This window comes from Quercus lobata, chromosome 7 (assembly GCF_001633185.2).
Source record: "Quercus lobata isolate SW786 chromosome 7, ValleyOak3.0 Primary Assembly, whole genome shotgun sequence".
NCBI classification, from domain to species: domain Eukaryota; kingdom Viridiplantae; phylum Streptophyta; class Magnoliopsida; order Fagales; family Fagaceae; genus Quercus; species Quercus lobata.
In genome coordinates, this window is record NC_044910.1 from 20,359,039 (window position 1) to 20,386,253 (window position 27,215).

At 35.6% G+C, this 27,215-nt stretch overlaps 1 protein-coding gene and 1 long non-coding RNA gene across 4 annotated transcripts; one reads left to right on the forward strand and one right to left on the reverse strand.

The window, feature by feature from the left end:
- The first annotated feature begins 18,378 nt into the window (after nucleotides 1-18,378).
- On the forward strand, nucleotides 18,379-20,817 carry LOC115954042. Its single transcript, XR_004083816.1, has 2 exons — nucleotides 18,379-18,812; nucleotides 20,771-20,817. It is a non-coding gene; the product is annotated as an uncharacterized LOC115954042 (long non-coding RNA).
- LOC115954041 (myb-related protein 2-like) lies at nucleotides 20,709-24,922 on the reverse strand. Of its 3 annotated transcripts, none has more exons than XM_031071894.1 (7): nucleotides 23,624-24,922; nucleotides 23,318-23,531; nucleotides 23,147-23,223; nucleotides 22,690-22,747; nucleotides 22,492-22,591; nucleotides 22,309-22,378; nucleotides 20,709-21,657 (listed from the first exon to the last, which is right to left on the reverse strand). In XM_031071894.1, exons 2-7 carry the CDS (start codon nucleotides 23,526-23,528, stop codon nucleotides 20,899-20,901), a joined length of 1,275 nt encoding a protein of 424 aa, XP_030927754.1. In that variant the 5' UTR covers nucleotides 23,529-23,531; nucleotides 23,624-24,922; the 3' UTR covers nucleotides 20,709-20,898. The 3 variants fall into 3 exon arrangements, with proteins under 3 accessions (XP_030927754.1, XP_030927755.1, XP_030927756.1); XM_031071895.1 differs by having other exon boundaries at nucleotides 23,318-23,536; XM_031071896.1 differs by having other exon boundaries at nucleotides 22,492-22,576; nucleotides 23,624-24,921.
- Nucleotides 24,923-27,215: the final 2,293 nt, after the last annotated feature.

The following is a 27,215-nucleotide window of genomic DNA, read 5'->3' on the forward strand; positions in this document are numbered from 1 at the left end:
TATATTTCTTGATACTTGGTTAAATTAAACTTTGCTCTAAAACTTTTTAAAAAAATGATACTCCATACTTTTGAGATTTGAAGTAAACCAACACATTAATAATTCTGTTAATAACAGTTAGAGAATATTTCAATTTTTATAAGATTACCTTGATTGGTAAAAGCTTTTTTTGGTTAAAAATTTTTTATTGTCATCAAACTTTAAAAAGTTCCAATAATATTTTTTTTGCACAACCCCAATAGAAAGCAAAGACGAAGAAGGTTTTTTTAAAAAAAATAATTTGATATATACAATAGGGAGGAAGATTTGAACCTATAAATTTTCGTGGAAAACAATATAAGCCATCAATTGAGCTACCAGCCTATAAAGTTCATAACAAGCAAATAAGGTATAGTTAAGTAACCATGTATATATATTGAAGGAACTGGGTTTGAGCACTGTTCCTAAGGGATAAGTGAATTCAAACTCAACAAGTCCAATACAATAAATTTGTAAATAGTGGATAGAAGAACTGAGATTTAATGAGTGTAACAACAGCTGAAGATGATCTAGAGAATGAATAAGTAAAACAAATATGGACTTGAGCAAGCAATTCAATCCTCGGCATTAGTCCGAGGAGCTTCAACTTGTTATTTCTTGAGTGACAGTGATAATGGTTACAAAATTAGTTCAAATTGCTACAGTGTTTTATCTGGTAAAATCTCCGATCCTTTTTCTCAGAGCTCCTTCTTCCTTATATACTATTTTCCTCATTCATCTCCACCATACACGTGCAGGTCAGATCTGCTGTTGTTGGTCTTTGTCACATCAACCTCCTCCCAAAGCTCTTAGGTAGTAGTTGTGAGTCTGAAAAGCTAATGTTCAGATATCATTTCCACATTAATGCGGCCAGAGGGTTAGTTGTGGAGCATTTAATGTGGAGGCAGCAACTTTTCCTGGAATTGCTCTACCGCCATGCTCCAGTGTGCTTACTTGTTGTACTTATCTTTTTCCTTGGAGTGCTTTGGAAGATTGTCTTTGCCGGTAAATCACTTTTCTTCTACCTTGGCTTTGGCTAGCCTAGGACAGAGTTGTCCTCGGCGCGGTTTCTTGGGTTGCCATGATCACCACTGTCTTCTTCATATGCGATTATGGGCCTCGGCATGGGCCTCAAGCCCAGTGCAAAAGGTGGATGTATATCACTGGGCAAAAGGTGGGTGTGCCTACATATATAAATATATATATATATATATATATATATTTTTTGCTTCATTCCATTAGGAATAAAAAAAAAATGATTTTTTGTTTGTTTAGAAATGACGTTTTAGAAATAATTGCAATTTAGGTTGGATGGTTTTGGTTTTGGATTAAAATTTAGCAAGCAAAGGCCTATAGTAATGAACAATTCTCTAGGTTTAAAGTTTATTCTCACAGTTTGGAATCAAATATATAAACTAATTATTTTTTACTTTTAGATTTTTGGGTTTTAACAATTTCTTAATCTAATTTGGTAATGAACTTTATTTATTTATTTTTGGTTATTATTATTAATGGAATGATTAATGTGTTAATTTTCTTGAAACTTTAAGGGAGGAGAACTGTCATTTATCTTAAGTTTTGAAGTAGAGTGTCAAGGGAGGTTTTTGTAATTTACCCCAAGATTTGTACAAAAATTTATTTATTTTCCCATATTTAATTGTGTTTGAAAATTTATAGAAAAACATTCCTTTACATTTGGCTGATATAAAATATCACAAACTTTCCAATATTTATAAATATATTGGAAATAAAAACTTTAATTCACCTCTTTAAAATATAAACACAAACAACTAAAATCAACCTAAAGATGAGAATAATCAAAATGAAATTATTCGAACTTACTTTAATAAACACAATCAAAATAAGTTTGTGGGAGTGTCATTCCCACAAAAAATAAATTTCAAACAAAATTATTGAAAATTTACATTAATAAACATTGATGGTGAAGTAAAAATTGAATGGTCTCCAGTTTGTCCATAGTGTCGTCCAAGACCAGAAAGGTCGTTTAAGTGCAAGAGGGTCGTCCAGCGTGAAGTCACCTGGACGACTGCCTAACACTTAGAGATTTTCAGAGTGAATCTATATCCAAAAGCTTATATTTCGGACCACATTCTACTATTCTGAAGTAAAAGCAAAATTCTTATTCATCGCTCTAACTTCTCACTAAGTACTTAACTTCTAATAGCAGTTGTAGACGTTAAGTCTGAACCTTCTAACTTCCATCCACGTTGAGGAAGTTACTAAACAAGTAACCACTCCAAAGCTCACTATAAAAGGACTCAGTCATATCAAACTACGGGAAGTTTTCACCACTCATAAAATTAGAATTCCTAAGTTTAAGAGAGAAAACTAACTTTAGCATTGGAGGGTTCTTGGCCGATTCACCCAATCACCTTTAATCTTGTGCTTCTTTCTTTTCAGGCCTTCCAAGCAACCACAAGCCCGTTAAAGCCCGGAGCATTCAGCCTACTAATTTTCTATACATTATCAGTTGGCGCCATCTATGGGAAGGTTAAATTTGTGTTTTGCAATTTATCTTTCTCTGACAAAAGGCTGTATGGTCTGGATAAGGTCAATAGCCACTAGTCTAGGCCACCAAGAGAGTGGAAACGCTTCCAGCCACCCTAATCGACTCAACAATCCTTACCTACTGTGCAACCACCTTTCGTCCAACAAATGCAGTCCATGGTAGCCGTCATGGCAGAGTTAACCCGTTAGAATCAAGAGTTAAATTGTTAGAATCAAGAGTTAACTTGGGAGATCAATCAAAGAAGGCAACGTTATGAACAGTGTGTGGAAGGGCAAACTCAGAGTCAAGAAGGTAGAGAATGAGAAAATGTTGAGCATGAGAATCACTCAAGGGGTACTATTTCACGCAGGGTGCCACATTTGAAAAAAGAGATGGATCAAATGAGGGGAGCCATGGACGAGAAGAGGGAAAATATAAGAAGGACCAATCATGTAGATGATTTAGTTCATTGAACTGATTCCCTTTTCATAACATCCATCAACAGTCATCCCCCGCCTTCCAAGTTCAAGATGCCTATGTTGGACTCATATAATGGAACACATGACCCATGTGATCACATTGCTACTTTCAAGACCACGATTCACCTTTAAGGGGTTCTAGACGAGATAATGTGTAGGGCCTTCCCAACCACCCTCGAGGGACCAGCATGAGTGTGGTTTAGTAAGATACCTCCAAATACCGTTAGTTCCTTTGAAGAGTTGAATAAGTTGTTTGTCAATCACCTCATTAGAGGTCAAATGCATAAGTGCTCCTCATCCAGCCTGCTGACTACAAAGTAAGGAGATAATGAAAATTTGTGATCCTTCATTACCCGCTTCAACAAGGAAGCCTTGACAGTGGACGAGATGGATGATAGGCTGTTGTTAGTTGCCTTCCACAATGGAGTTAGTTCAGATTTATTCATCCACAAGTTCTATGATCAAGAACCACAGACCATGGCTGAACTCGTCCATTCAGCCCAAAACTTCATGAATACAGAAGATGCGATCATTGCCAAGAAGAGGAAGAGAGCAGAGCGAATGAAAGCGGAGCTCCCATGTCATTCTGAACAAGGCCCTCATCCAAAGAAGGCCCAGACGAAAGAGAAAAAGGATAGAGACAATAGGAAGGCAAGTTTGTCTTTAGTACGAAGTCTGCATTACACACCATTGAACGTTTCGCTTGATCAAGTGCTTATGCAAATCAAGGACGACCCATCCTTGAAGTGACCAGAGAAGATGAAGGGAGATCCTAATAAGCACAATAAGAACAAGTATTGTCGCTTCTATAGAGATCACGAGCATGGCACGAACGAATGCTATGACTTGAAGCAACAGATTGAGAATCTCATCAGGCAGGGAAAGTTGAGGAATTTTCTTGGACGAAATCATAAGGATGAGAAGCTGAATGGGAAGGTAGAAAAGTCATCACGGCCCTTCCTTGGAGATATAAGAGTTATTGTAAGAGGAACTTCAGTAGGATGATCCTTCAAGTCAAGGAAGACCTACTTGAAGGTGGTGTAAAACATCTAACTCTCTGAATGACCACCAAGGATTGAAGGGGCAGACGAGTAGGCTATCGCCTTCAAGGACGAAGATGCTAGAAGGGTCCATCATCCACATGACGATGCAATCATCATAACTTTGCTCATTGTAGACTACACAACTAGAAGGGTGCTAATAGATAATGGGAGTTCAGCAGATATCCTATATTATCCAGCCTTCTAGTAGATGAGATTTGGAAGAGATCAATTTCGTCCAGTGAATGCACCCTTAGTTGGATTTGGAAGAATGAAAATACAACCAGTGGCCATTATTACTCTACCAGTCATGGTAGGGGCATATCCACAGTAGATAGCTAAAGAAGTGAATTTCCTCGTTGTAGATTGCTTGTCTTCCTACAATGTCATCATTGGACAACCAACTTTGAATAATTGGAAGGCAGTGACATGCACCTACCACCTATCCATCAAGTTTTCAACAGATTATGGAATAGGATAGGTACAAGGAGATCAGTTAACAGCTAGAGAATGCCACTTAGCCATGTTGGCTATGGGTGAGCATGTGCAGACGATGAATATATAAGAAAGAAGGGTTGCTACAAAACCTACTGAAGTACTGGAAGACGTTCCTCTAGACGAAAGTAACCCTAAGAGGTTTACCAAAATTGTAACAATCATGGAAGAGAAGACGAAGCAAGACCTCGTCTAGTTCTTAAGGAAGAGCATTGATGTTTTCGCGTTGAGTCATGAAGACATACTAAGGATTGGTCCAAGTGTCATTACCCATCATTTGAATGTGTATCCTTCCTTTAAGCCTGTCCGTCAGAAAAAAAGGGTTTTCGCTCCAAAATGAGATAATACTATCAAGGAAGAGGTCCAGAAGTTAACCACAGCAAAGTTTAATCGGGAAGTTTATTACCCGAATTGGTTAGCTAATGTGGTGATAGTCAAGAAGGCTAATGGCAAATGGAGGATGTGTGTAGACTTCACCGATTTAAGCAAGACTTGCTCCAAGAATAGCTATCCATTGCCACGTATTGACCAACTGGTAAACTCAATAGCAAGTCATAAATTGCTAAGCTTCATGGACGCCTTCTCAAGTTATAACCAGATAAGGATGGACAAGGTAGATCAAGAGAAGACATCCTTCATCACCAGTAAAAGCTTGTTTTGCTACAAAATAATGCCCTTCAGATTGAAGAACGTGAGGGCAACTTATCAGAGGTTGGTCAATCATATGTTTCGTCCACTAATAGAACAGAATGTAGAAGTATACGTGGATGACATGTTGGTAAAAAGCTTGGATGAGAAGAAACATCTGGACAACCTTCAGGGGACTTTTGACACGCTTAGACGATATAACATGAAGTTGAATCCAAGCAAGTGTGCCTTTGGAGTTTCATTAGGGAAATTCCTAGGGTTTATGGTTTCATATAGGGGAATCAAAGCAAATCCTAATAAAATCCAAGCAATATTGAACATAGAGCCACCAAGGAATATCAAGGAAGTCTAGTCTCTCACTGGATGAGTTGCTGCCTTTAACAGGTTTGTCTCAAAAGCTACTGAAAAATGTTTGTCATTTTTCAAAGTTCTCAAGAAGGCATTTGAATGGATGGACGAATGTCAGAAGGCCTTCCAAGACCTCAAGGCCTATCTCACAACGGCTCCTCTGCTAAGCTTGTTTATACCAGGTGAGGAATTGTATTTAAAGAAGAATGGAAGACGCAAAAGCCTGTTTATTATACAAGTCGAGTGCTAAGGGGAGTAGAGGGACGATATCCTATGATGGAGAAGCTAGCCTTTGCACTAATAACAACTTCTAGGAAGCTAAGGCATTACTTCCAGGCTCATGTCATCAATGTCTTGACAGATCATCCACTCAAGAAGGTAATGAACAAGTTGGAAGTTGCAGGACGACTAATCCAATAGGCCATAAAACTTAGTGAGTTTGATATTAGGTATCAACCAAGAAGTGCGATAAAAGCTCAAGCATTGGTAGATTTCATTGCATAATTCACTCCAAACCATGGTGATCTAGACGAGGTGGATGAAGCTAAGAGATGGGTTGTCTATGTAGATGGTTCATCCACACAATATGCAGGAGGTATAGGAGTTATACTGAAATCTCCAAAAAGGGATAAGTTAAAATATGCAGCTCGTTACAGTACCAAACGACCAATAATGAAATTGAATATGAAGCCCTCCTTAAAGGGTTAGAATTGGCCAAGTCCTTAGGGGCAGGGTCAATACTTGTCCAAGGAGACTCTTAGTTGATCATGGGTTAAGTGAATGGAACATGTGAAGCTAAAGAATAATAGATGAAGAAGTATTTCAATAAAGTGAAGCGGCTTGTTAAGAAATTTAAGGAAGCTAGTTTTCTTCAAGTTCCAAGGGAGGAAAATATGGAAGCAAATGCCTTAGCAAAGGCAGCGTCGACAGATGGGTCGGTGGATGAGTATGACAAAGTCCAATACATGCCAAGCATAAATCTTCTAGAGGTGCAGCAAATTAAAGGAGAAGAAAACTAGATGACCCTAATAGTGGCTTACCTCAGGGATGGAAGGTTTCCAGAAGATAGGGACGAAGTTAGAAAGCTAAGGATCAGAGTGGCTAGGTATGTCCTCATAGATGAGGTGTTATATAAAATAGGCTTCTTTCAGCCTTGCCTAAGGTGTTTAACTCCAGACGAATCAAATTATGTATTGATGGAAGTTCATGAAGGAGCTTGTGGAAATCACTCAAGAGTAAAAGCTCTCATCCATAAGATCATTCGTGTAGGTTATTACCAGCCGACCTTTCAGGAAAATGGTAAGGCTTATGTTAAGGTGTGTGATCAGTGTCAATACTTCAGTAATATCCCTAAACGACCCTCGGAGTACATTACTCCGATGATGGGCCAATGACTCTTTGCACAATGGGAATTAGATATCTTGGGTCCCTTTCCAATAGGAACCAGGCAAATGAAGTTTTTAGTAATGGGGATTGATTACTTCACTAAGTGGGTGAAAGCTGAACCCTTAGCAAAAATTACATAGCAAAACGTCAAGAACTTCGTCTGGAAGAACATCGTCTGCCAATTTGGGGTTCTTAGGGTACTAGTGTCAGATAATGGAAGACAGTTTGATAACACACCCTTTAGAGATCTTTGTGAGCAACTTGGAATGAAAAATCATTATTCCTCACCCTCCCACCCACAAGCAAATGGACAAGCTGAAGTTGCAAACTGATTCGTATTGAAGATCATTAAGACTCAACTTGAGGGGGCAAAGGGAGTATGGCTAGACGAGCTACCGGGTGTTTTATGGGCCTACAGGACGATTGTTAGGATCCCTACAGGGGAAACTCCTTTCAAACTAGCTTATGAAAGTGAAGCAGTCATACCTGTAGAAGTACACATGGCTAACCACAGGGTGATGAAGTATAAGGACGAGGAAAATGAAGAACAACTTCGTCTTAACCTTGATTTGATAGACGAGGTAAGGATGGATGCAAAACAGAGAACAACAAGGTATAAAAACCTCATGGCCAGACAATATGATGCAATGGTGAAACCTAGGCGCTTCAACATTGGGGACCTCATCCTAAAAAGGGTCTCCTTAGCAATCAGAAACTCGGCCCATGGAAAACTGAGGCCTAATTGGGAAGGACCCTATAAGGTTATCAATTGCAAAAGGCGAAGATCATATTACTTAGAAGCCCTAGATGGATGAAAATTAAAGCACCCCTAAAATGTTGAGCATTTAAGAAGATATTATCAGTGAAGTATCAGCTTAGACGAGCATCATCCTAGACGAGTTTAAGTTATGTGTTACTTTCCTTATGTTTATTTCTGTTTGTTACTAGTACTACATATTTTTCAGTATTTTAATTCCCTAAAGTGCACTAGTTTCCAACTTGTGCACTGTTTATGGACGAAGTCATGATGGACAAAGTTATGATGGACGAAGTTATGAACTTAGTCCATTTGTACATAAGTATTTTCAATTCCCTAAAGGCACTAGCTTCTAATCATGTGCCATGCTTGTGGACAATATTTATGTTATGTATATACAGTTTGGATTTTCAATGTATATAAAGTTGTGTGAATTTTCAATCTTAATATTGTTGAAGTTCTCATTAAAGCTAATCCATAAGAAGGCTAAAGGCCCAAGACGAGCAAAATCTTTGGATGCAGGGATGTAACGTCTATAAGCTTTCCTTAAATAAGGTAAAAGCAAAGTAAAATAAACTTAAGGTATCTTCATCTAACTAATGGACGAGGCAAAGCGTGCATGCAAGAATATTCAAAATCCACAGATAGATGTAACCAGCTAAACAATCCAATCTCTGGATGAGTAAATGCTGGAAATGTCTTGCCCAAAGACGAACAATGAGCTGTCCAACCTAAGGACGAAGATTAATGCAAGCTATAAGTCAAACCTACGGACAAAGAAAGCTGGTAATAGAAATTCCATTCATAAATGAGTTACACTTGTAAAATATAATGAATGGTAGGATGTTGAGCATGAAAAAGTTATCCTAACATGGACAAACTAAATGCCTTCACAGGTGGACGGACCACACTTAAAAATCATAGGATAAAACATGGATGATGTAAACAAAAGAAAATTCGTTCATGCACAAAATATAATATGTTCAACAATGAATAAAGAATGAAGATGGAAATAAATATTCATTCATAAAACTCTAAAAAGGGTAGATGATCATCGTTCAAAAACCCTTATACTGTTTAAGCCAATGAAGGCTATTGTATCTGTCATACGTCCATAAACTTGGACGAGAGAATTGTCCTTGAATAAGTTTTAAAATAAAAGCCCAAAACAACGGGCATTCCCAATGAAATAAGAAAATATGAAAATTACTAAGATAAACGACTGGGGGCATTCTCCCCAGACTTTGTGTCATCCTTGGCGAGCTCGACATTGTCTTTAACAAGCTCAGTTGAAGTATAGTCCACGATGTTGACGTCTTCGAAGCTCGTCTAAAGTAAGGAACTTTCTGCTGCAATAGGAACTTTGAAGAAGTCAAAGTCCATCTCAAGGTAGGCCTCCTTAGCATCAGAGCGAAAATCTTCATAGCCAGCAACATAATGTTGATCTAGACAATTGGTGAAGTCATTTGACTTCATGAAAGTTGCAATGGCTTCTTTCTTGGTATTCTCCAAGGACGAAGTGAACCCTTGACATTTCACTTCAAGGTGATTGATACGAGTCTCCTTCTCAATGGAGTCTGTCTTGAGCTCCTCTACTTGATTCCTTAATTCCTTCTCTATTCCCTGAAGATGAGTGAGCTCCTCGGTCAGCCTGATCAGTTCCCCCTTCTTCAAAAGAAGCTCGTCCTTCAATTCTTTGTTCTTCGTCCTAACGGCCTTAGCCTCGTCACAAAGCTTCTTGGCTTAGCTGGACGTAGTGTAAAACTTTGCCATGGCCTAAAAAATAGATGGATGAAGGAGAGTTAGAAATTTTCCTTAAATTTCTTAGAGAAATGAAATAAAAGTAATGAGAAAAATACATACCTTGAAAAGATCGTGGATGGCAGAGCATTTAAAGTCTCTTACTGACATGTCATAACATGCACTCACCTCTCTTTCAAAGACGATCCCTTTAAACGTCTTCTAGGCATGATCTTCGTCCAATAACAAGTTAGGAGGACGTTTGGTTAGAATTGAAGGATGAACTCTATGAGGAAATTTGGCTAAAGGGGAGTAGGATTTTCAGGTTGGACGACTGAAGGAGAAGTTTAAGGGGGCATCAGGTTCACTGCCTGGTCGTCCAGGTCTACCGTCGTGTCATGAGGCTTTGAAACTTTGGGAGAAGGGGTCTTGTTAGATTTTTGCTTCTTATGACTACGGCATCTTGGAAGGTTTCCAAGGTCTATACTGCTTGAAACACTTTTCCTCTTCCCAGTAGTAGCCTGAATAGCAGACTTTTGGACGGTTAATGGAGTTGGCTCGTCTTGAACCTAGACATCTTCTTCTTCTTCTTCTTCTTCTTTAGTGCCACTAGCCACATTCTTGCCTTTATTCTCCTTCATGGTGGCTAGCCCTATGATGAAGAAAGATAAAAGAAAAAAAAAGTGTAAAAGATGATGGGCGACATTTACTTCGACAAGTAGTCTCCTCCTGTGCAAGGTTCTCCTTTGTAGGCTCAGGACCAAGCCCCCAAACAACAAGACAACGTAAAGTCACCAAGCTATGGAAAGACCTCTCAGGATGAGCATGAGCCCTGTCAATAATACACTCCAAGTAAAACTTGTCCAAGCTTGGATGAGTAATGGTTGCACAAATGAATGACATGGTTAGACGAGGAAAGAAATAAATAAAATGGACGAAGTAAAGGATGAAAGACATACCCTTAGGACGAAGACGACCTAGGGCACTGGTAAAAGGAGGAAATGGGCTAATATTTACATCATATGGGTCCCTACCCCAATTTCCAAAAATGAAGAAAAATTCTTTCTTCCACGACCTATTTGAAGAACTACGACCCCTAATCACACTAAATTGGGGGCCTCTAGACGAGACCTGGTAAAAATCAACAAATTGTTTGATTTTTGAGGGTTTCTAGCAAAAGAGGAACTCGTCCACTGTGATTGGACAGTTCCTCTCAAACACTTCACGCCATAGCACTTGCATGGCCACTATTGTCCTCCATCCATTAGGGTTGAGCTGATTTGGTCCAACACCTAACCTATGGAAGAGGCCTCTACAAAAAGAGTTAAGGGGAAATCTAAGACTTGCTAATAAATAAGAGGCATATACACCAAAACCAAAAATAGGAGAATAACAACATTCTCCACTCTTAGGTAGACGAGGTTTGAACTTAAAGGAATTTGGTATCTACCTACAAAAGTTGTTAATCTATTCACATCTAAGATGGACGCAACTTCTAGAGCACAGCTATAGATAACGTTAGCATCTTCCTCCTCGTCTTGAAGGGGACTAGACGACTTACCTCTTCTAGACGAGCTAGCCTCAGTCCCAGAAGCTGCCCTATGTTGCATCTCCTCTTGGAAGTCCTTTAAAGGAAATCTAGGGACCTCAGAGAAATAATACTCTTCTTGGGAACTACTGTCGCTACTACTTTCATAACTACCACTACTATCATTTGACTCAACCTGATACTCGTCTATCTCTTTTTCAATACTACCACTAAACGCAGACATATTTATAAGAATATATAGAATTTCCTAAAGACGAAAACCTAAGAATGAAGAAAAGAGAGTACCTGACGTAAGACTAAGGACAAGGACAACTAAATTAGGCTCTTAGACGAGATGACAGAAAGGAAAATATCAGAAAAGTGAGAGGGTAAGAGAGAGAATGTACATATTTATAGGCCCTATGGGTGGGTCAATGAAACAACGTGGACCAACCAGAAATTGACACGTGGCACGTCCCCTTGAAAAACAAATCAACACAACAGGTTAATCAATAAGATTGTGACACGTGGTGTAATCTGAGATGACAAAATCTAGCCAAAAAAAAGAACACCACGTGACACATCAATTGACCATTGGAGCATCGAAACGTGTTAAAAGTAAAACAATAAATCAAAATTCTACTACAATATCCAGGATGACCCTTGGACAATGGGGCAACTGATGGTGAAGCAAAAAAAATTAGATGGTCACCAGTTCGTCCATAGTGTCGTCCAAGACCAGAAAGGTCGTCTAAGTACAAGAGGGTCGTCCAGCGTGAAGTCACCTGGACGACCGCCCAACACTTAGAGATTTTCAAAGTGAATCTATATCCAAAAGCTTATATTTCGGACCACATTATACTATTTTGAAGTATGAGCAAAATCCTTATTCATCACTCTAACTTCCCACTAAGTTCTTACTTTCTGATAGCAGTTGTAGAAGTTAAGTTTGAACCTTCTAACTTCGATCCACATTGAAAAAGTTACTAAACAAGTAACTACTCTAAAGCTCACTATAAAAGGACTCCGCCATATCAAACTAAGGGAAGTTTTCACCATTCATAAAATTAGAATTCTTGAGTTTAAGAGAAAAACTAACTTTAGCATCTGAGGGTTCTTGGCCTGTTCACCCCGGTCACCTTTGATCTTGTGCTTCTTTCTTTTCAGGCCTTCCAAGCAACCACAAGCCCATTGAAGCCCGGAGCATTCAGCCTACTAATTTTATGTACATCATCAAACGTAATCTAAATATAAAATAAAATAAATAAAACAATTAACAAAAACTATCAACTAAGTTTAGACATTCACACACATAATCAAAAACACTTGAAACTCCAAAACCACACTTAAAAATTGTTTTAATGCAATCTTTAAAAAAAATGTTTGGAGGCAATTCCTAAAATTGTTAGGCATACTTGGTCATTTTAGAGATTTTTAGTTGTATTTTTATCATTTAATCAAATCAGATTATAGGATTGTAATTTGGCCTTTGCCAAAAAAAAAGAGAGAGAGAGAGAAAAAGGAAATTTGGCCAAGAAAAAGAAAAAAGTCACTTGCCAAGATTTGTATTAATTCACTCTATTAAATTATTGATCCTGCTATCAGACTTACGAAGAATATTAACCTATAGATTTTCTTTTAAAACATATGTAATCTGATCAAGAATGCTTTGGTTTGTTGAGAGTATTATAATGCAGCAGCATGAAGAGTTGCCCAGCAAGAAAGCATTTTGAGAGATACTAGGAAGATCGTTCAATGCTTATTGTCCCTTATATGTATGAGCATAACCATTCACACACATGAGTTAGGCCTTTTGTGTGTGGGTTAATTAAGAGAGATGCTACATCCACAACATCCACAACAAATCATAGGTGACTAGTTGTTATTGGTTCAAATTTGAACCTATCACTGAGATTACTTTTTTGCCCCAACAATAATAACCCGTAACAACCTGCCACTTAGGATTTGTTGTAAAAATGTTATGAAAATGTTGTGGATATAGCATTTCTCATTAATTAATAACGTTGAACCAGTAAGTAATTTTCCCCTTTCCCATGTAGTATAAATTTTCCCAAAAAAAAAAAAATAATAATAATAATAATCAAGATTACTATCATCTCAATCTACCCATACATGAGAACTTCTTGGATATCCTTTAAAGGGGAGAAAAGACTCCAAAAATTCTACTACAAACTTTTCAAATTCAACTAAATTTGAATTATGTTTTGTTATAAAATTTTCCTATATATAATGTGACTTAACTCATCACTAATAATGGAAGGATTTGTTGTAAGTTAAATAGGATTTCTAAGTCTTGTTCAGCTTTTTGGATAAGTTTGGTTTAAGCCACAAATCAGAATTTTTTAAGGCCTTTTGTATCGCATTTGGCTTAAAATTTTCCAAAGCTCTTTCTCGAGGACCAAAGTAAATATTTTCCCCATTTGTTAAATATATTTTTCTTAATTATTCCATTCATAAATAATCTTCAGCCTAGCAATCAAAGATTCTCTTATCTTATGACTGATATATAATTCTATGTTCAATTATCTTTATTAACATGACCAAATATGTCTACACAATGTATCGAATGAAAATTAATATTTGGTTCTATTCCAAGCTGTTTGAGCTGACCAGTACCAAAATTTCTTGCTAACATAGATACTAGAATTGTCAATGTTCTTGCTGGTATGAGAATGAGTTTGCGTATGTCTATGAAAAGATGGTGGTTCAAGTGAGAATTATCGTTGTAATCACATCTCAATTGCATGTATAAGGTTATTGAATGAATAAAATTAAAATATCAACAATAAAGCATAATCCAGTAAAGTTTATCAGGAATTTGAGTTATAGTGCAAGACCAAAAGAATTAGTTAAACCCCTTTAAAGTAGATCTTGTGCATGAAAATCATCCCCCCACCCCGCCCCGCCCCAATAGAGACTTTTCATTAATTTGATTTTTTAGGAGTATAGAAACTTTATGATGAATATTTTATAAATGGTTATTGTGTATATGAGAGCTTTTCGAGCATATAAAGCCTTTAGTTATTGTAGAAGGTTTTTTTTTTTTGGCCTACGTTGAGCTTCCATACCACTCAAAATTTTCCATTTAAACGGTTATACTAATTAGATACCTTTGTGGATTGAATTTAATTTAATTACTTCTTGAGTGGAATTGATGAGATATTTAATTTATTTTGAAAGTGATATTATTTTATTTTATGATATCTATAAAGAAAATAAATAAAAGAAGAAGTAACATGAAGAGTTATTTTTGTGGGTTATTCATATTTAACTTTTAATCTCCTTATCAGTTAAGGAAATGATAAGAGATTAAAACCTATTTGGATTAGGAGTTTAAGTGTTATTGGAATTCTTTAGAGTTTTAGCCTATCTAAACAACCTTAATATGAGTTTAAGTAGGAATTAAAGTCTTGGAAGCTTATTTAAGTTTTATAAGCTTCTTAAATGGTAAAGAGATAAGTTTTAGTAGGTTTTAAATTCCCGCCCAAGTAGGAAACAGTTTTAATGTGTAAAGCTGAAAGGTAAATTAGTGTTTAATTTGTGAATCGTAGAGAGAGAGAGAGAGAGAGAGAGAGAGAGAGAGTGTAAAACTACATGAAACAAAATTCTGCATCCGTGTGGTCATGTGGTCAGGTATATCTCTCTCTCTCAAACATTCATGGAAATAACCTACAATACTAGAGTAGTTTAATAGATTTGCTTTAATATTCCATATGAACTCTTGAATTAGGTGATAAGCTTTTGAGTGATTAGTTGCTAGAGCTTACGCATTGGTAGTGGGGCTGGTCTAATGAATCATGTAATCTATATCATGGTCAAGTTTCTAAACTTTTGTCAATACATGGTTCAGGCTACTAGGTCCTATGGGTAAAAATTTCTTTGTATACCTATAGTTTTCTTTCTATGTCTTACGGGTAAAATCCTTGGATACTCTCTCTATATATATATATAATTAGGGTTAATATGATCTACAAGCATAAGCTTATTTGGAAGTCAATCTGGTACTGGGAAAATTTCTAAATGACATAGATATCTACATATTCGGCACATTAGAATTGTTTACTAGGTATTGATTTTGGAAAATTTGATAAAGCAATTAAGTACTAAATTAGTTGTAGTTTCAGAATAAGTTGTGGGATACAAATTTTAAGAGTAAAATTTATATTTTCATTGCTGCCTTAGAGTATCCATTCTTATTGAGTTGTCTTATCCTTATTTAGGTTCTAGTTGACATTGATTCAGATAGTTGAAGTAAAGCTTGGTTTAGCAACTAGAGGTAAGTGGACTTTAAAACATGACGTCGCTCAAGATGTGTATAATTATTTATATACATATTTGCAAAAGTGAAGTTTCAAAAACTTATACCATTATCAATGCTTTATACACATACCTGAATTTTATTATTTCTTGTGTGTTATTTTGAAACTGTATATGTTAAGAATGACTCAAAAACTATATTTTTGAGAAAGTATTCATTATATGATATATGATTTTTATTGAAAATAATGTGATAAGGTAAGAATGTTTTCAAATGGTCAGCTAAACAATCTACAACCTTTGCCAACACAGGATTAACTGTTGGTCTTCGGGCGAAGTAATGTTATTGTGGTGTGGTGCAGTGTTATCGTTTGCTCTTTGAAGCCAGTGTTATTGATTGCTCTTTGGAGCCAATGTTGCTTCTTTGAGGTCAGTGTTATTGTTTCCCATGGGAATCACCCACCAAGTGTTTAGCAGTTTATACCTTTGTCTAGCTAATGTTTAACGTTTTCCATATCAAACTATTGTTTTATTGTTATTGGCCTTTATCAGTGAAAAAATTGTTTATTACTATAATATATTATTTCTACCTATTTAGTGTATTTTGGCCAATTAAAGTGATTATTATTTTATTTAATGATTACAGTGTAATAGTTAAATGTCTTATTTTATTTTGGCTAATGTTTTGTAAAGCTTATATTTTGTCAATGATACTATTATTTTTGTTTCGAGAGACATCCTAATGTTATGTTGTTGGAAAAATACATGTTTGTATCGCATACAAGACATACGCAGCGGAAAATTAACGGATCTACTTCATTCGCAATTGATAACATGTATTATGCAAATTTCAGAATTCAAGAACAAGTGAGCTTACCTTGGTGCTGTGAAATTTAAAACAAAAAATTAGAAGTACTTGAGAACACTTTTAATCTTCACTCCAATTCTACTTTATGCCTAGTAAGTGTGCTCTCTCAATCAGTTTCCAAGGGGAGAATAAGAGAGTGACTTACACTCACATACACTTCATTTCATTCCTTATGAAAAACTCTTATGAAATTCTGTATGTTTCTCTCCTTATATTTAACTGATTATCTAATTGGATTAGCCTTTTGGACCATTCCAATTGGGTTTTAGTATGTGGCTTGGAGCAGGATAAAAAAGGAACAAATAAGACTCTAGCTCCAATGAGCTTTGAGTTTTTCTGTTAACTCTTGACAAGTCTAAAGTTACCATTAATTATGTTTAATACCACTATATAAATATAATTGCACTCTAGACCTTATTAATAAATTATATCTCAAAACTTTATTACACATGCAACCCCTTTATAAAATATTCGTACTAATACAAAGTCATGAATGTAGATTGCCACTTTGAAGATTACTACATCTTAATTCTTAAGTACCCGGTTTAATCCTTTAAGTTATTCATCATATATTTATGAAATCTAATTCATAAATATATACTTTAGTAACTCCTTACTAAAGTAGTTAGGCCTAACATTCTGAATAACCAAACCCATTAAATTTATCTCAAGTGAATATTTTATATCTCCATTAAGAGATTATGAATTCCATCTTGAGAATATATGTTCCATCAACACTAAATATGGCTGCCTAACATATTGAGGCTTTGATCGTGACTTTAGATCTCACTCCTGATATATCAAAGCAACTTACACTTCATGATTAGGTCCATTATTCTCCTAGGATTAAAAGTTCATGTAAATTGAAGTCGTGAGATTTATTATTCATTTGACAGTCATTAGGAGAATAATAAATCTCACAGCAGTCTAGTTCAATATGTCTTAACTCTTAAAATATATCAACTAGAAGTCTTCACTTCCATGATCAAAACAAATCATCTTAGTTGATATGTTATAGTATTCGTAGATGAAATATCCAATTAAATCATCGACTATGAATTAAAATTCTGAGTTTACAAAGAACTTGTGATTTATATCTTTTATAACTAAATCACATAAATCACATACTATGCATCTCATGGACTATATGATAATGTCCAAATATTCATGTTACCATTATTTTAGATAATAATTAAACAATTTTATTAATTATAACATTAAGTCATTCATAGCATCATACAATAGGATTTAAGGGCATTAGTCCTAACATATGTAATCTCTTATTGAGCTTCTAGCTCACCGCCCTTTCTCCACCATTTCAGATTAGAGCAGTGGAATGTCTTTTGGTGGTAGATTAGTGAAGCCATAGATTGAAGACTTCTTTTGGAGCTATGTTAGTTGATGGACTGTTTTATTATATTTTCTTAGAATAGTGAGTTTGGCATTTGTGAAACTCTTTGAGATTGTATTTGAAGACTTTATTGTTAAAGTTTTTGTGTTTTTATGGATTTTATAGGAAAGAGTTTGATGGTTTGGAGTTTATTTGTGGATATTTAACTATGCTCTGTTCCATTATATTACTATTGATTATTTATAAGATAGGTCGTGCATCTAAATCCTTGGAATGCGTTTGGGGTGTTACACTTTTGTGGATTGATCCATTTGTTCAATGGTTGGACTTATTATGCCCCTCACTCATTCTCATTAAAGTTATCCATATTAATAATAATGGAAACAAAATAGAATTATGTAAAGGGATGTCAAGGTGCCTCTCAATTTCTTTAAAAGATTTTAGGGATCTACATCCTCCAATTTACATCATGTGGCTGGCCCAAACTAATATGTTGATGATTCATAGCTGATACCAAAATTTGAAACTAAAGTGTTGTAGTTGGTGCAATATTTATAGGTTGCAAATATTCTTGAGAGTGAGTAGATAACTAGGAAAGAGCAAATCTTTTAAGATGCACTTCGAGAACATGCAAAAAAAAAAAATATATATATATATATATATACACTTCTCCTTGGCCACTTTTATATTTAAATAAACCATTTTATAATTTTTATTGGATAACTTTTTATCATTTATTCTATTTATTCTATTTTTAAATTAATATAAAAGAAAAGTCTTTGAATATGCAAAAGATGCTAAAGTAAGTAAAATAACCATTTGCATTATGTTTAAAAATATTTTTTATTAAAAAAAAAACCCTCTAAATACAAGGGGCATCGACTTGCTCGTGCCTCTCTAACTAGTCTTAAAAAACAAGCAAACTCGTCTAAACAAAAAGGAAAAAAAAGAAGTAAACAACATCCCGTTGCGGTTATAGTCTGATGATAAGTTTTGACCCGTTTCACCCGACCCGTCTGGCAATTGTCGCCACCAATTTGGTTTTCCTCATACTGTAACCTTTGTTTGGTTGGGTTGGACTCTTCCCAATGTGGCTTATTAATTATTATAGCTTCCCTCGTCTTCAACCCAACCTGGTTTTCTACACATGCACGAGAATGAATAGTGTTTTCGATTATTTATTATATCATCAGGCCAACTCGCCCCTCGATAATTGAAGAACACCGCCTGTGTGGCTTTTACTCAAATGGGAAAAAATAAAAATTCGACGGAAGCTCTTTGGAGATTCGAGGACTCTCTCTTTTCCTGAATGAAGGAGGAGAGGAGAGTAACAATCCATGAGCACATTCACGTTGGATTGGGGACAAGTAGGTATTTCTGATTTCCTTTTAGCTAGGCGTAGAGTTTTGGAGATTGAGTTCATCAATATTGTTATTTGAGATATTTTCTTTAGGAATTTCGTCAGTAATCTAATAAAGTTAGTTAAGGGTAAGAGTTAGAGTGGACTTTTTTTTATAAATTATTTTGTTACCATGTCTCTAGTAAGGCAAAATTTGCTCTATAGCACAATTTTACGAGAATAGCACACTCACAAAGTTATTTAGTTATGTAGCGCAATTCCAAGCAGTATGCACCCATATTGATTGGAACTCGACTCGAGTTTGTCCAGCTTGAGTTCTAGCCCAAACTCGAGTTCTAAAAAATGTGCTACATAAATAAATAACTTTATTTGGGTGCTATTCTCCTTTTGTTTTTTTCCTTCTAAAAACGTGCTATTTGACAAATTTTGCCCTATAGCAACTTATTTAGTTATGTAAACTCTTTTTGGAACTCGATTTTTTGAAAGTTGAGGTTAAACAGGAACTCGATTTTGCCAAAATCAAATTCTATGCAATTAAGTGGAACTTGTGAGAAAATCAATTTTCACGTTTGCCACATATTACTGAATTACATTGCATAAAACTCAACTTTGGCGAATTTGAGTTCTTTGAACTCAATTTTGAGAAAGTCAAGTTCTAAAAAGAGTACATAAACGATAAAGGCTTTTTACAAAATAATTTTCAAAAACTGAATATTTTGTAAAAAAAAAAAACCAGTTAGAGTTTTTTTTTTGGTTAGAGTACTATGAAAAACATTATTTTAAGTAGGAATATGTTTTTAGAATTAGAATATCTCCTAGGGAAGTTGTGAGAGGATATGGACTTATTTGTTGCCATTATACAAAACTTGGGAGAGTGTCATTTCATCCATAGTATGGTTTCATCTATGGTATGGTAGAGTTCTATTTCGTGAAAACTTAATGGAAGTTGGTGTGATTTTATAATTTACTCAAAAAGAAAACTAGGGTTTCTTACTATAAGTATATGTATGTTATTTCTCTCTAAGAAATTTGAAGAATATCTATGAGCAAAAATGTTTACTAATACTTGAATATCTTTTGATAATGTTTTAGATAAACATGTTTACTAATGCTTAAATTTCTTTTAGTAATATTTTAGATGTTTGATTTTTTATCCACCTGGCTCGATTTGATTGGTTCAAAATGAGGCATGGTAAGACAAATAGATGGATTTGGATTTAAAAAAAAAAAAAAAAAATATAAATTGAATGGGTGGAATTCCGAAAAGTTAGTAAGATTTTTGAGATGGGTTTGGAAAATGTACTTTGTTTGTTTTGGCGGAAAATGTTTTCTATGGAAAACATTTTTTGTTTGTTTGATTAATGAGTTGTTTTCCTATATTTGGTTGCTCCAATGAAAACAATCCTAGAAATATTATATGTTGTTTGGCTTGCATAGAAATTTTTTAGTAGTGGTGACAAAGGTGGTTGTGGTGGTGGTGGTTGTGCTAGAGGTCGGGTGAGGGTGGTGGTGATGGCAGTGGAGGTGGTGGTGGGTGTTGACATTGATGTTGTAATACAAAGGAATAAAGGGGTGAGGCTTAGAAGTGGAAAACGTTTTCCACCTGTTATAATTGTTTTCTGTTGACAATAAAAAACATTTTTCGTTAACTTCCATTTTTTGCTATACCAAACACAAAAAATATGGAATTTTTTTTTTTTTTTTGATATATAAAAATTATGGATTTTTTTTTTTCAAAAACATGGTAAACTATTTAAGGGTTTTGGGACTGGGAATGCCTACACCTTTGCCATTCCTAATCTTGAACAAGAGCGACGAAGGCATTTTGCTTGTGTTCTATGAACTCTCGTTGAAATATGAGATAATAGAAGTAAATTGTGCTGGAGCTATCAAAGTCATATAGTTACGAATTTGATCTATATTGTCAGTGCAACTTATTTGAATTTGTTCAATTGATTTTTCCAGGCAAGCTGGCCTGAACAAGAGAGCAGCAGATATCTTGCTAGCCACACCCTTCCGATGCAAATTTAATGGTGACTTTGTATCACCATCTTGTCACATCTACTTGTCACACTTGCTGGCTTCAGATCCTTTCAGCTCCAGCTGAAACCATTCAAGTCGAATTGTTTGCAACTGGCAGCAGCATCATTTTCATCATGTGCATTTAGGTCCAGTTTGGCTGAAAAGTATGGTATTCTGAATCCTTGATTAATTTTCTCATTTTCAAGTTTAACTGATTCTGCCCTGTTGTTGCTGTCATCTGAGTCTCTTCCTTTAAATCTTGTTGCAGAATAGCTGTTGCTGCCGTTCCCTTTTTCTCCTACAAGTCCTATGCTCATGGATAAGTTGCTGGAGTTTCTTTCTACAGGGAACATTCTTCTTTCCGCATCTTTACCTATTGAGGAGTGAAACATCCTGTCTTTCAGGTCATCTGACCACCTGAGTTCTGTCTTTTGGAGCATGGGGTCCTCACATATCTCTTTTTGCTCCAAGGGTGCACCTCCAGAATAAGGTCCCATCCCCATCCCCATTCCCATCCCCCTGTTGTGTATTTCTTGATCCCTCTGAGATCCTTCACAGGATGTCAGGCAGCTATCCATTGAACAATCATTGGGCTGGTTTGCTTGTGTTTGCTGTGGGGGGCACAACCCCTGTAATTCTTTCAGTTCTGAAAATGCTGAATTCAGGCATTGATTGGATACTTTGGACACCAATTCAGAGAGCTGCATTTTGGCAGCTTCGAGCCCCACAGTACCTATGTTCTGTCTTCCCAGTGTCTCCTGGGCTTTTTCCAGCACTGACTGCAGGTATTTTCCTTGAGCCTCAATCCGGAGCTGTAAGTGTCTCTGCACCTGGTTTAATTCACAATCCATAGTCAGAATTCTGCTAATTCTTCCTTTTACAAGATGATCTTAGCAATATAACTGTGCGCCTTTTCCAACTAACAACCAAATTAAAGATATTAGATCCTGACCATGTATGCACATATTTCCAGAACATTAATCATGTAAAAAGTAGTGTTTTTGAAAATTTGTTATCCATCAGTTGTTCTAAGGAATGTGATTCAATATTTGTGCACATGAACTTCCAAAAGTCAGTTGTGAGTTTTTGACATCTCTTGATTAAAGTTTAATGTTCATAATATAGTGCCTGGTTCTTTTCCAGTATGTTTGTTTCAGAAAACATTTACTTTATTGGTACTAAAAGCAAATATTGCAGCGGTATATGGAAAACTTGATGCATGCATAATTCAATTTGTTTGCTGTATAATATGCTTTTTCTTTTCCCTTTCTTTCTTCTTCCTTTTGTTTTTCCTTTCCCCCTGTAATAATGTTTGTGGAAGAAGTGAGGAATTCAGCTGTCATTTAAATAAAAAAAATCCTGTTCATCATTGTGTTGTTAACATAATTTTGGACATGTAAATAGCTGTTGATGGTGCTTTCATTTTCTGGAAAGAAATTTCAATCAGATGTATATATACAGAAATTTCAAGTATCGTCTACCTCAAGTTGCTCATGTAGCCTTCTCTGCACTTCAAGTTGCATCTGTAGTGCTTCATTCATGTGTAAGTTTCTGGAATTAGGAGTTTTATGTTAGCATGAGATGTGGACAGTAAAGCTGATTTAAATCAATAGATATATAAATAAGTGAACGGAAAGAACATGCCAGGCTATCAGGTTTCATACTTGTTTGTCTGGGGTCCAATGCTTAAATTGTCTAAAGTTGTTCCATTTGCTTCAGATACTCTGTCACACCCCAGTCCAGCTATACCTATATGCAATGATTCTAATTTTATTCTTCACATCAGATGCTTAAATAAAATTTTTTACATCACATATATAATTGCCTGTAAATACTTGCTAGTGTTTAGATTCTTGTCTTACCGGTTTTGGTGACCCCACTATTAGCTTGTCCATGCAAATTCTTACTGAGCCTGTACTTCTGCTTGCCACAAGGTAGAGTTAGAAATTAGTATAAGTGGTTTTAGTTTATAACTAACTTCATCCCTTAGCCCTGAAGAACCACAACCCCCCCCCCCCCCCCCCCACCCCCACAAATTGGTTAAAGTGTCTGTCTAACTTGTATTTGCACATTTGACTCTTCTCCTACCTAGGCCTCCTTTGGTTATCAGTTACAGAATGACACAAGATGACAAGATTTGAAACTTCTGTCATAAATAAAGTTATATAGTCACACCTTTTCTTTTTTAAAGAGAAGGTGAACTAGGGAAACTTGTGTGTTACTGTAACCGTTGTCTAATGAACTGGAGACGTAAGATGACCTAACTCCAGTAGTCATTTAAACTTCTATAACAATCATTGGTTACTATAGATATCTTACCTGAAGATGACTCTTTAGGTGGTACAAGGTGAGTCCTGGAATCCCCATAAGTTTCATGACTGTTTTTGGAGTAGCCTCTGCGTTGAAAGAATGATATGGGAATTAGATGAAGTTTGATAATCTATAATTCCTGTATTTCATGATCCTTATATTATTGTATACAACACTCACTGTCTGCTCCTCCTAGCTGATTAACTGCATCTATGAACCGCTCATGAAGATCTGGTGTCCATTTAAGTCTAGGCTTAGCATCAGTTGAGAGAACAAGTCCCGAATCTCCAGGACCATTCCCACCTTGCAGGAATAAATGCCTCTCAGGAGGAATTGACATTCTTGAAGAAGAGTGGACGTTCTTTCCTTGATGTTGGTGATGATGGTACATCTTCTGTTCTTAAAACAAAAACTTGGCATAAGTTTATCCCGATTTAGGGGAGCTAACTATCAAACTTTTGTGCTTAAGATCAGTTCTGTTTTTACCTGATGTGTGCTTTCTTTTTTTCCACCTGATCCAAATTGCTGGCCCTTGAAATTTGGAACTTGATGATACTATATTCTTCTGGTACAAGCTGATGTCTTGATACTTGGATAAATAGAACTACTTACGATTGCTCTTGCTTATCTGCTTTCTCCTTCACCTACTCCTCACAAACCAAAGGTATGCCCAAGCATGGCCTTTTATAAAAGAGAATTGTGCGTGGGGGCTGGGGGCCAGGCAATTGAGGTTGTGAAGCATAGAATCTTGGACAGAGATAGCCAATGGAATACCGCTTCAATTCAATATTCACAGTGACTTGAAAAGAGATATTGTCCTTCCTACTTTGCTAAATGTGGGCCCTGTTCTCTATCTCCACTTTCCATTCTCAGATATTGCTACCATTTGAATTCCTCCGGAGTATGACTTTATGTTACACCTCACACCTTGCATTAGGTACCAGCACTGATGCACCAAAGTTTTTTTTTGTTGTGCATTCGTATTAGTCCGTCTGGCAAAGGCAAGAATCTTATTCTGAGAATTAAGAGGGGAATTTTATAACTTGGATCAGGGAATCCACGATTGTTGTTGTCTTGAGACCTTCAAAGCCCACCTTTCACCTTCTACTCATGGAAGATTCTTAGAACTATTATATCTTTGTTTCTCACCTTGGTGTTAGAAAGCCTTTTTCATGTCAATGTACATAGTAAATTAGTTCTCTTGTAAATCGGTTTTAGTTGAATGTTATTGGTATTAAAGGATGCAGATGGAGACACATATCTGGTTTTTTTGGTGAATGTAGAAGAAGATTCTGTTGACTGGAGCACCTTCAAGCTATGGAATTAGATACATAAGAAAAAAGTTTTGATGGAAAGATGCTCCGTGAAGATTGTCTGGAGGCAAGGAATGGAATAAGGAATACATTCCATTTTGTCTCCTTCAGTAAGTTTGGTACTTATTCAGCCCGCAAATTATAATATTTAAGGAAGAGGGGCCAAACTTTTTCATTCTTGAATTGGCATAAGACATCCGGTCCCGCACTGACGAATCCTAAGCAACTGGGACCCGGTAAAAATAAAAATAAAAAGAAGAATTGTACTTGCTTCCATACTTGTATTTGATGATAACCATGACAAGTCATGGCCTGAAGAGGACCACTTGCCTTGGCCTTGACTCCTGCCTTGGCTAGGAGATTCTCTTGTATGAATCTATGAACTTTTCTTGCTGTATGTATTGCACTTGTTAATATAAGCTTCTTAGGCATGTATGTGTTTGTAAAAGGTTTTAAGTAACTGGAAGAATGTACAAATAGATAAATGATCATGCTTATTAAGTTTTACATTTTTTCTACATAAATTTGTGCATAAAATGCGTGGAAGATATACATACATACAAAGAGACATTTACTTATACATCCAAAAGTTCAAACTCCCTCACAATTTGTTATGCTATCCTGTCTGCATGCTCGGATACATTCATATATGCATATGATAAACATACTTGTCTCAGCATCTAGTTTAAAGACTTTTCTTGCATAGAAAATGCTATGTCAACTGCAACATTTGAGCAAAATGTGAAAAATATGTATTGTTCTTCTTGATTTGCATTCCATATGCCGTGCATGTGTCAACTGCAAGTGCATTATTCTAATGCTGTCTTAGTGCATTGAAGGATCTGGTCTTTTATGTTGATAATCAGGATTTATACTAGACCTATTTAAAACACAAAGAATAATATCTCTATGATCAACAGCTAATGTGGAATAAATTCGTATATAACTTATTTATACCAGATCAGCTAAATCACCATCAAATACTAAACAGATTTTACAAACTTATTCATGAATGAGGAGATAGCCGATATGCAGATACCTACTTAACAAGCACCCAGATATGACTTAAATGAGCAATTGCTAATTAACACAAATTGTAAGAGCTCATTAGAGAGGGAAAAAAAAAAAAAAAACAAAAGAAAAAAAGAAAGGGAAAGATAAAAATTCCTATTCCTTGAACAATATCTTCAGATTAGCTCCAACTGGTCTTTCTTAGAAAGATCGTTGATTCTGATTTAACAGTATATTTAATGCAGTTGGAGAGAATCTATAAAAGACTTTAGGTAAAGTGCTAAAGCAAAAATTCCTAAATAGTTTGCTGGCATGTGGATAGGAATAAATTGCACAAGAGGCTGGATTTGGTACTGTGCCATATACAGCTTTAAATTGCTCCCAGTATATGAACTCTATGTCTCATCACCTAGGCAGAGATTCTCATGAATATTGTTCACACAATAAATATTGCATTTCATTGGTTGCCATTTTATTGCATTTTTAGATTTAAAAAAAAAATTTGTAACGGTGTGGTAGCGTACGGAATATGACAAATTTAAAATTTAATTGTGTTATTTTCAGAATTGGCTAGTATACATTGGCAGAGCTTCAAAGATGTTGTATATGACTGTAATAGTAGCCATTAAGAAAACAAAATATTTGTCATGAAAATAAGGTTCAAGGGCAAGTTGGTAATTGAGAGATGTCAAAAGTTACATGAAACCATGTTTTAGGGCTGTGTGAGAAAGAAAGCCAATGAACTATGAAGAGGGCATTGATTATCCTACACTTATTAACGTACACTTTGTATTTACCATAATATCACGTGTTAATGTACACGCCAATTGTGAAAGTATGAACATTGTTTTTGTATGTATAGATTATACGTCAGTGAGTGTTAAACAATATTTTCCATTATGAGTAGAATAGTATTAGATGAGATGTTCCTTAATTAAAGCTAGGTTTTTTTTTTTTTTTTTTTTTAATTTTTTTTTTAATTTTTTAATTTTTTTAAGGTATAACTGCATTTTTTAAGTCCAATAAACCAATGAAAAAAAACTCTCCCAAACAATATGAGTGCAATAAATATTTAGTACAATAATGGAAAGGGAGATTAAAAATTTTTGACTTTCTTTGGAGAGATAGGTGATCAATGGGATGTTTTAATGTGGAACCAACCGAAAAGGGAAATTAAAATTTTTTGACTGCTTGTTTGGAGAGATTGGTGATCAATGGGATGTTTTAATGTGGAACCAACCGAAAATAGAATAAACATAGTGCTAAAACTCTTTCATTTCATGTCTCTTGAGGACCCAATGATCTTTCTAATAGTAGTACATGTAAAGTACTCAGTACTCACCTTTCCCTGATGTTGCCAAAATGCCCTTGCGTCCTTCAAATCTGTGTCTTTTAAAAAAAAAAAAAATTACTTTTGAGCAGTATAAGCAAATAGTATGCTTTTTTACTATTGTTATCTGACTTCTGTTACCACCAAATGTTATTCACTTATTCTCTTCTTTGGAGCAGAGGCACAAGTTTTTGTTCTTGTACTTACGTTTCCTTTTATGGATTTTTTTTATTAATATAAATTTACTTTAGAGGACTTGAAGAAGCTCCCAAAAAGAGAAGCACATCATTTATGAGAATCATATTTATGGACTAGTCAATCATAAGCAAGAGCTCCAGTTTACCAAAAAAAAAAAAAAATCATAAGCAAGAGCTCTCTTAAGAAGCTTATTGGTTGTGACTTGTTGACCACACATGTTGGCAGT

Excerpts from the sequence above, each read along its gene's own strand:
- LOC115954041 (XM_031071894.1), bottom strand. The coding sequence starts at position 23,528 with ATGTACCATCATCACCAACATCAAGGAAAGAACGTCCACTCTTCTTCA. Across the intron at positions 22,592-22,689 it reads TAGTGGGGTCACCAAAACCG|AATCATTGCATATAGGTATA; the intron begins GTAAGACAAGAA and ends GAATAAAATTAG. Across the intron at positions 22,379-22,491 it reads ATTGGACCCCAGACAAACAA|AAACTTACACATGAATGAAG; the intron begins GTATGAAACCTG and ends TCCTAATTCCAG.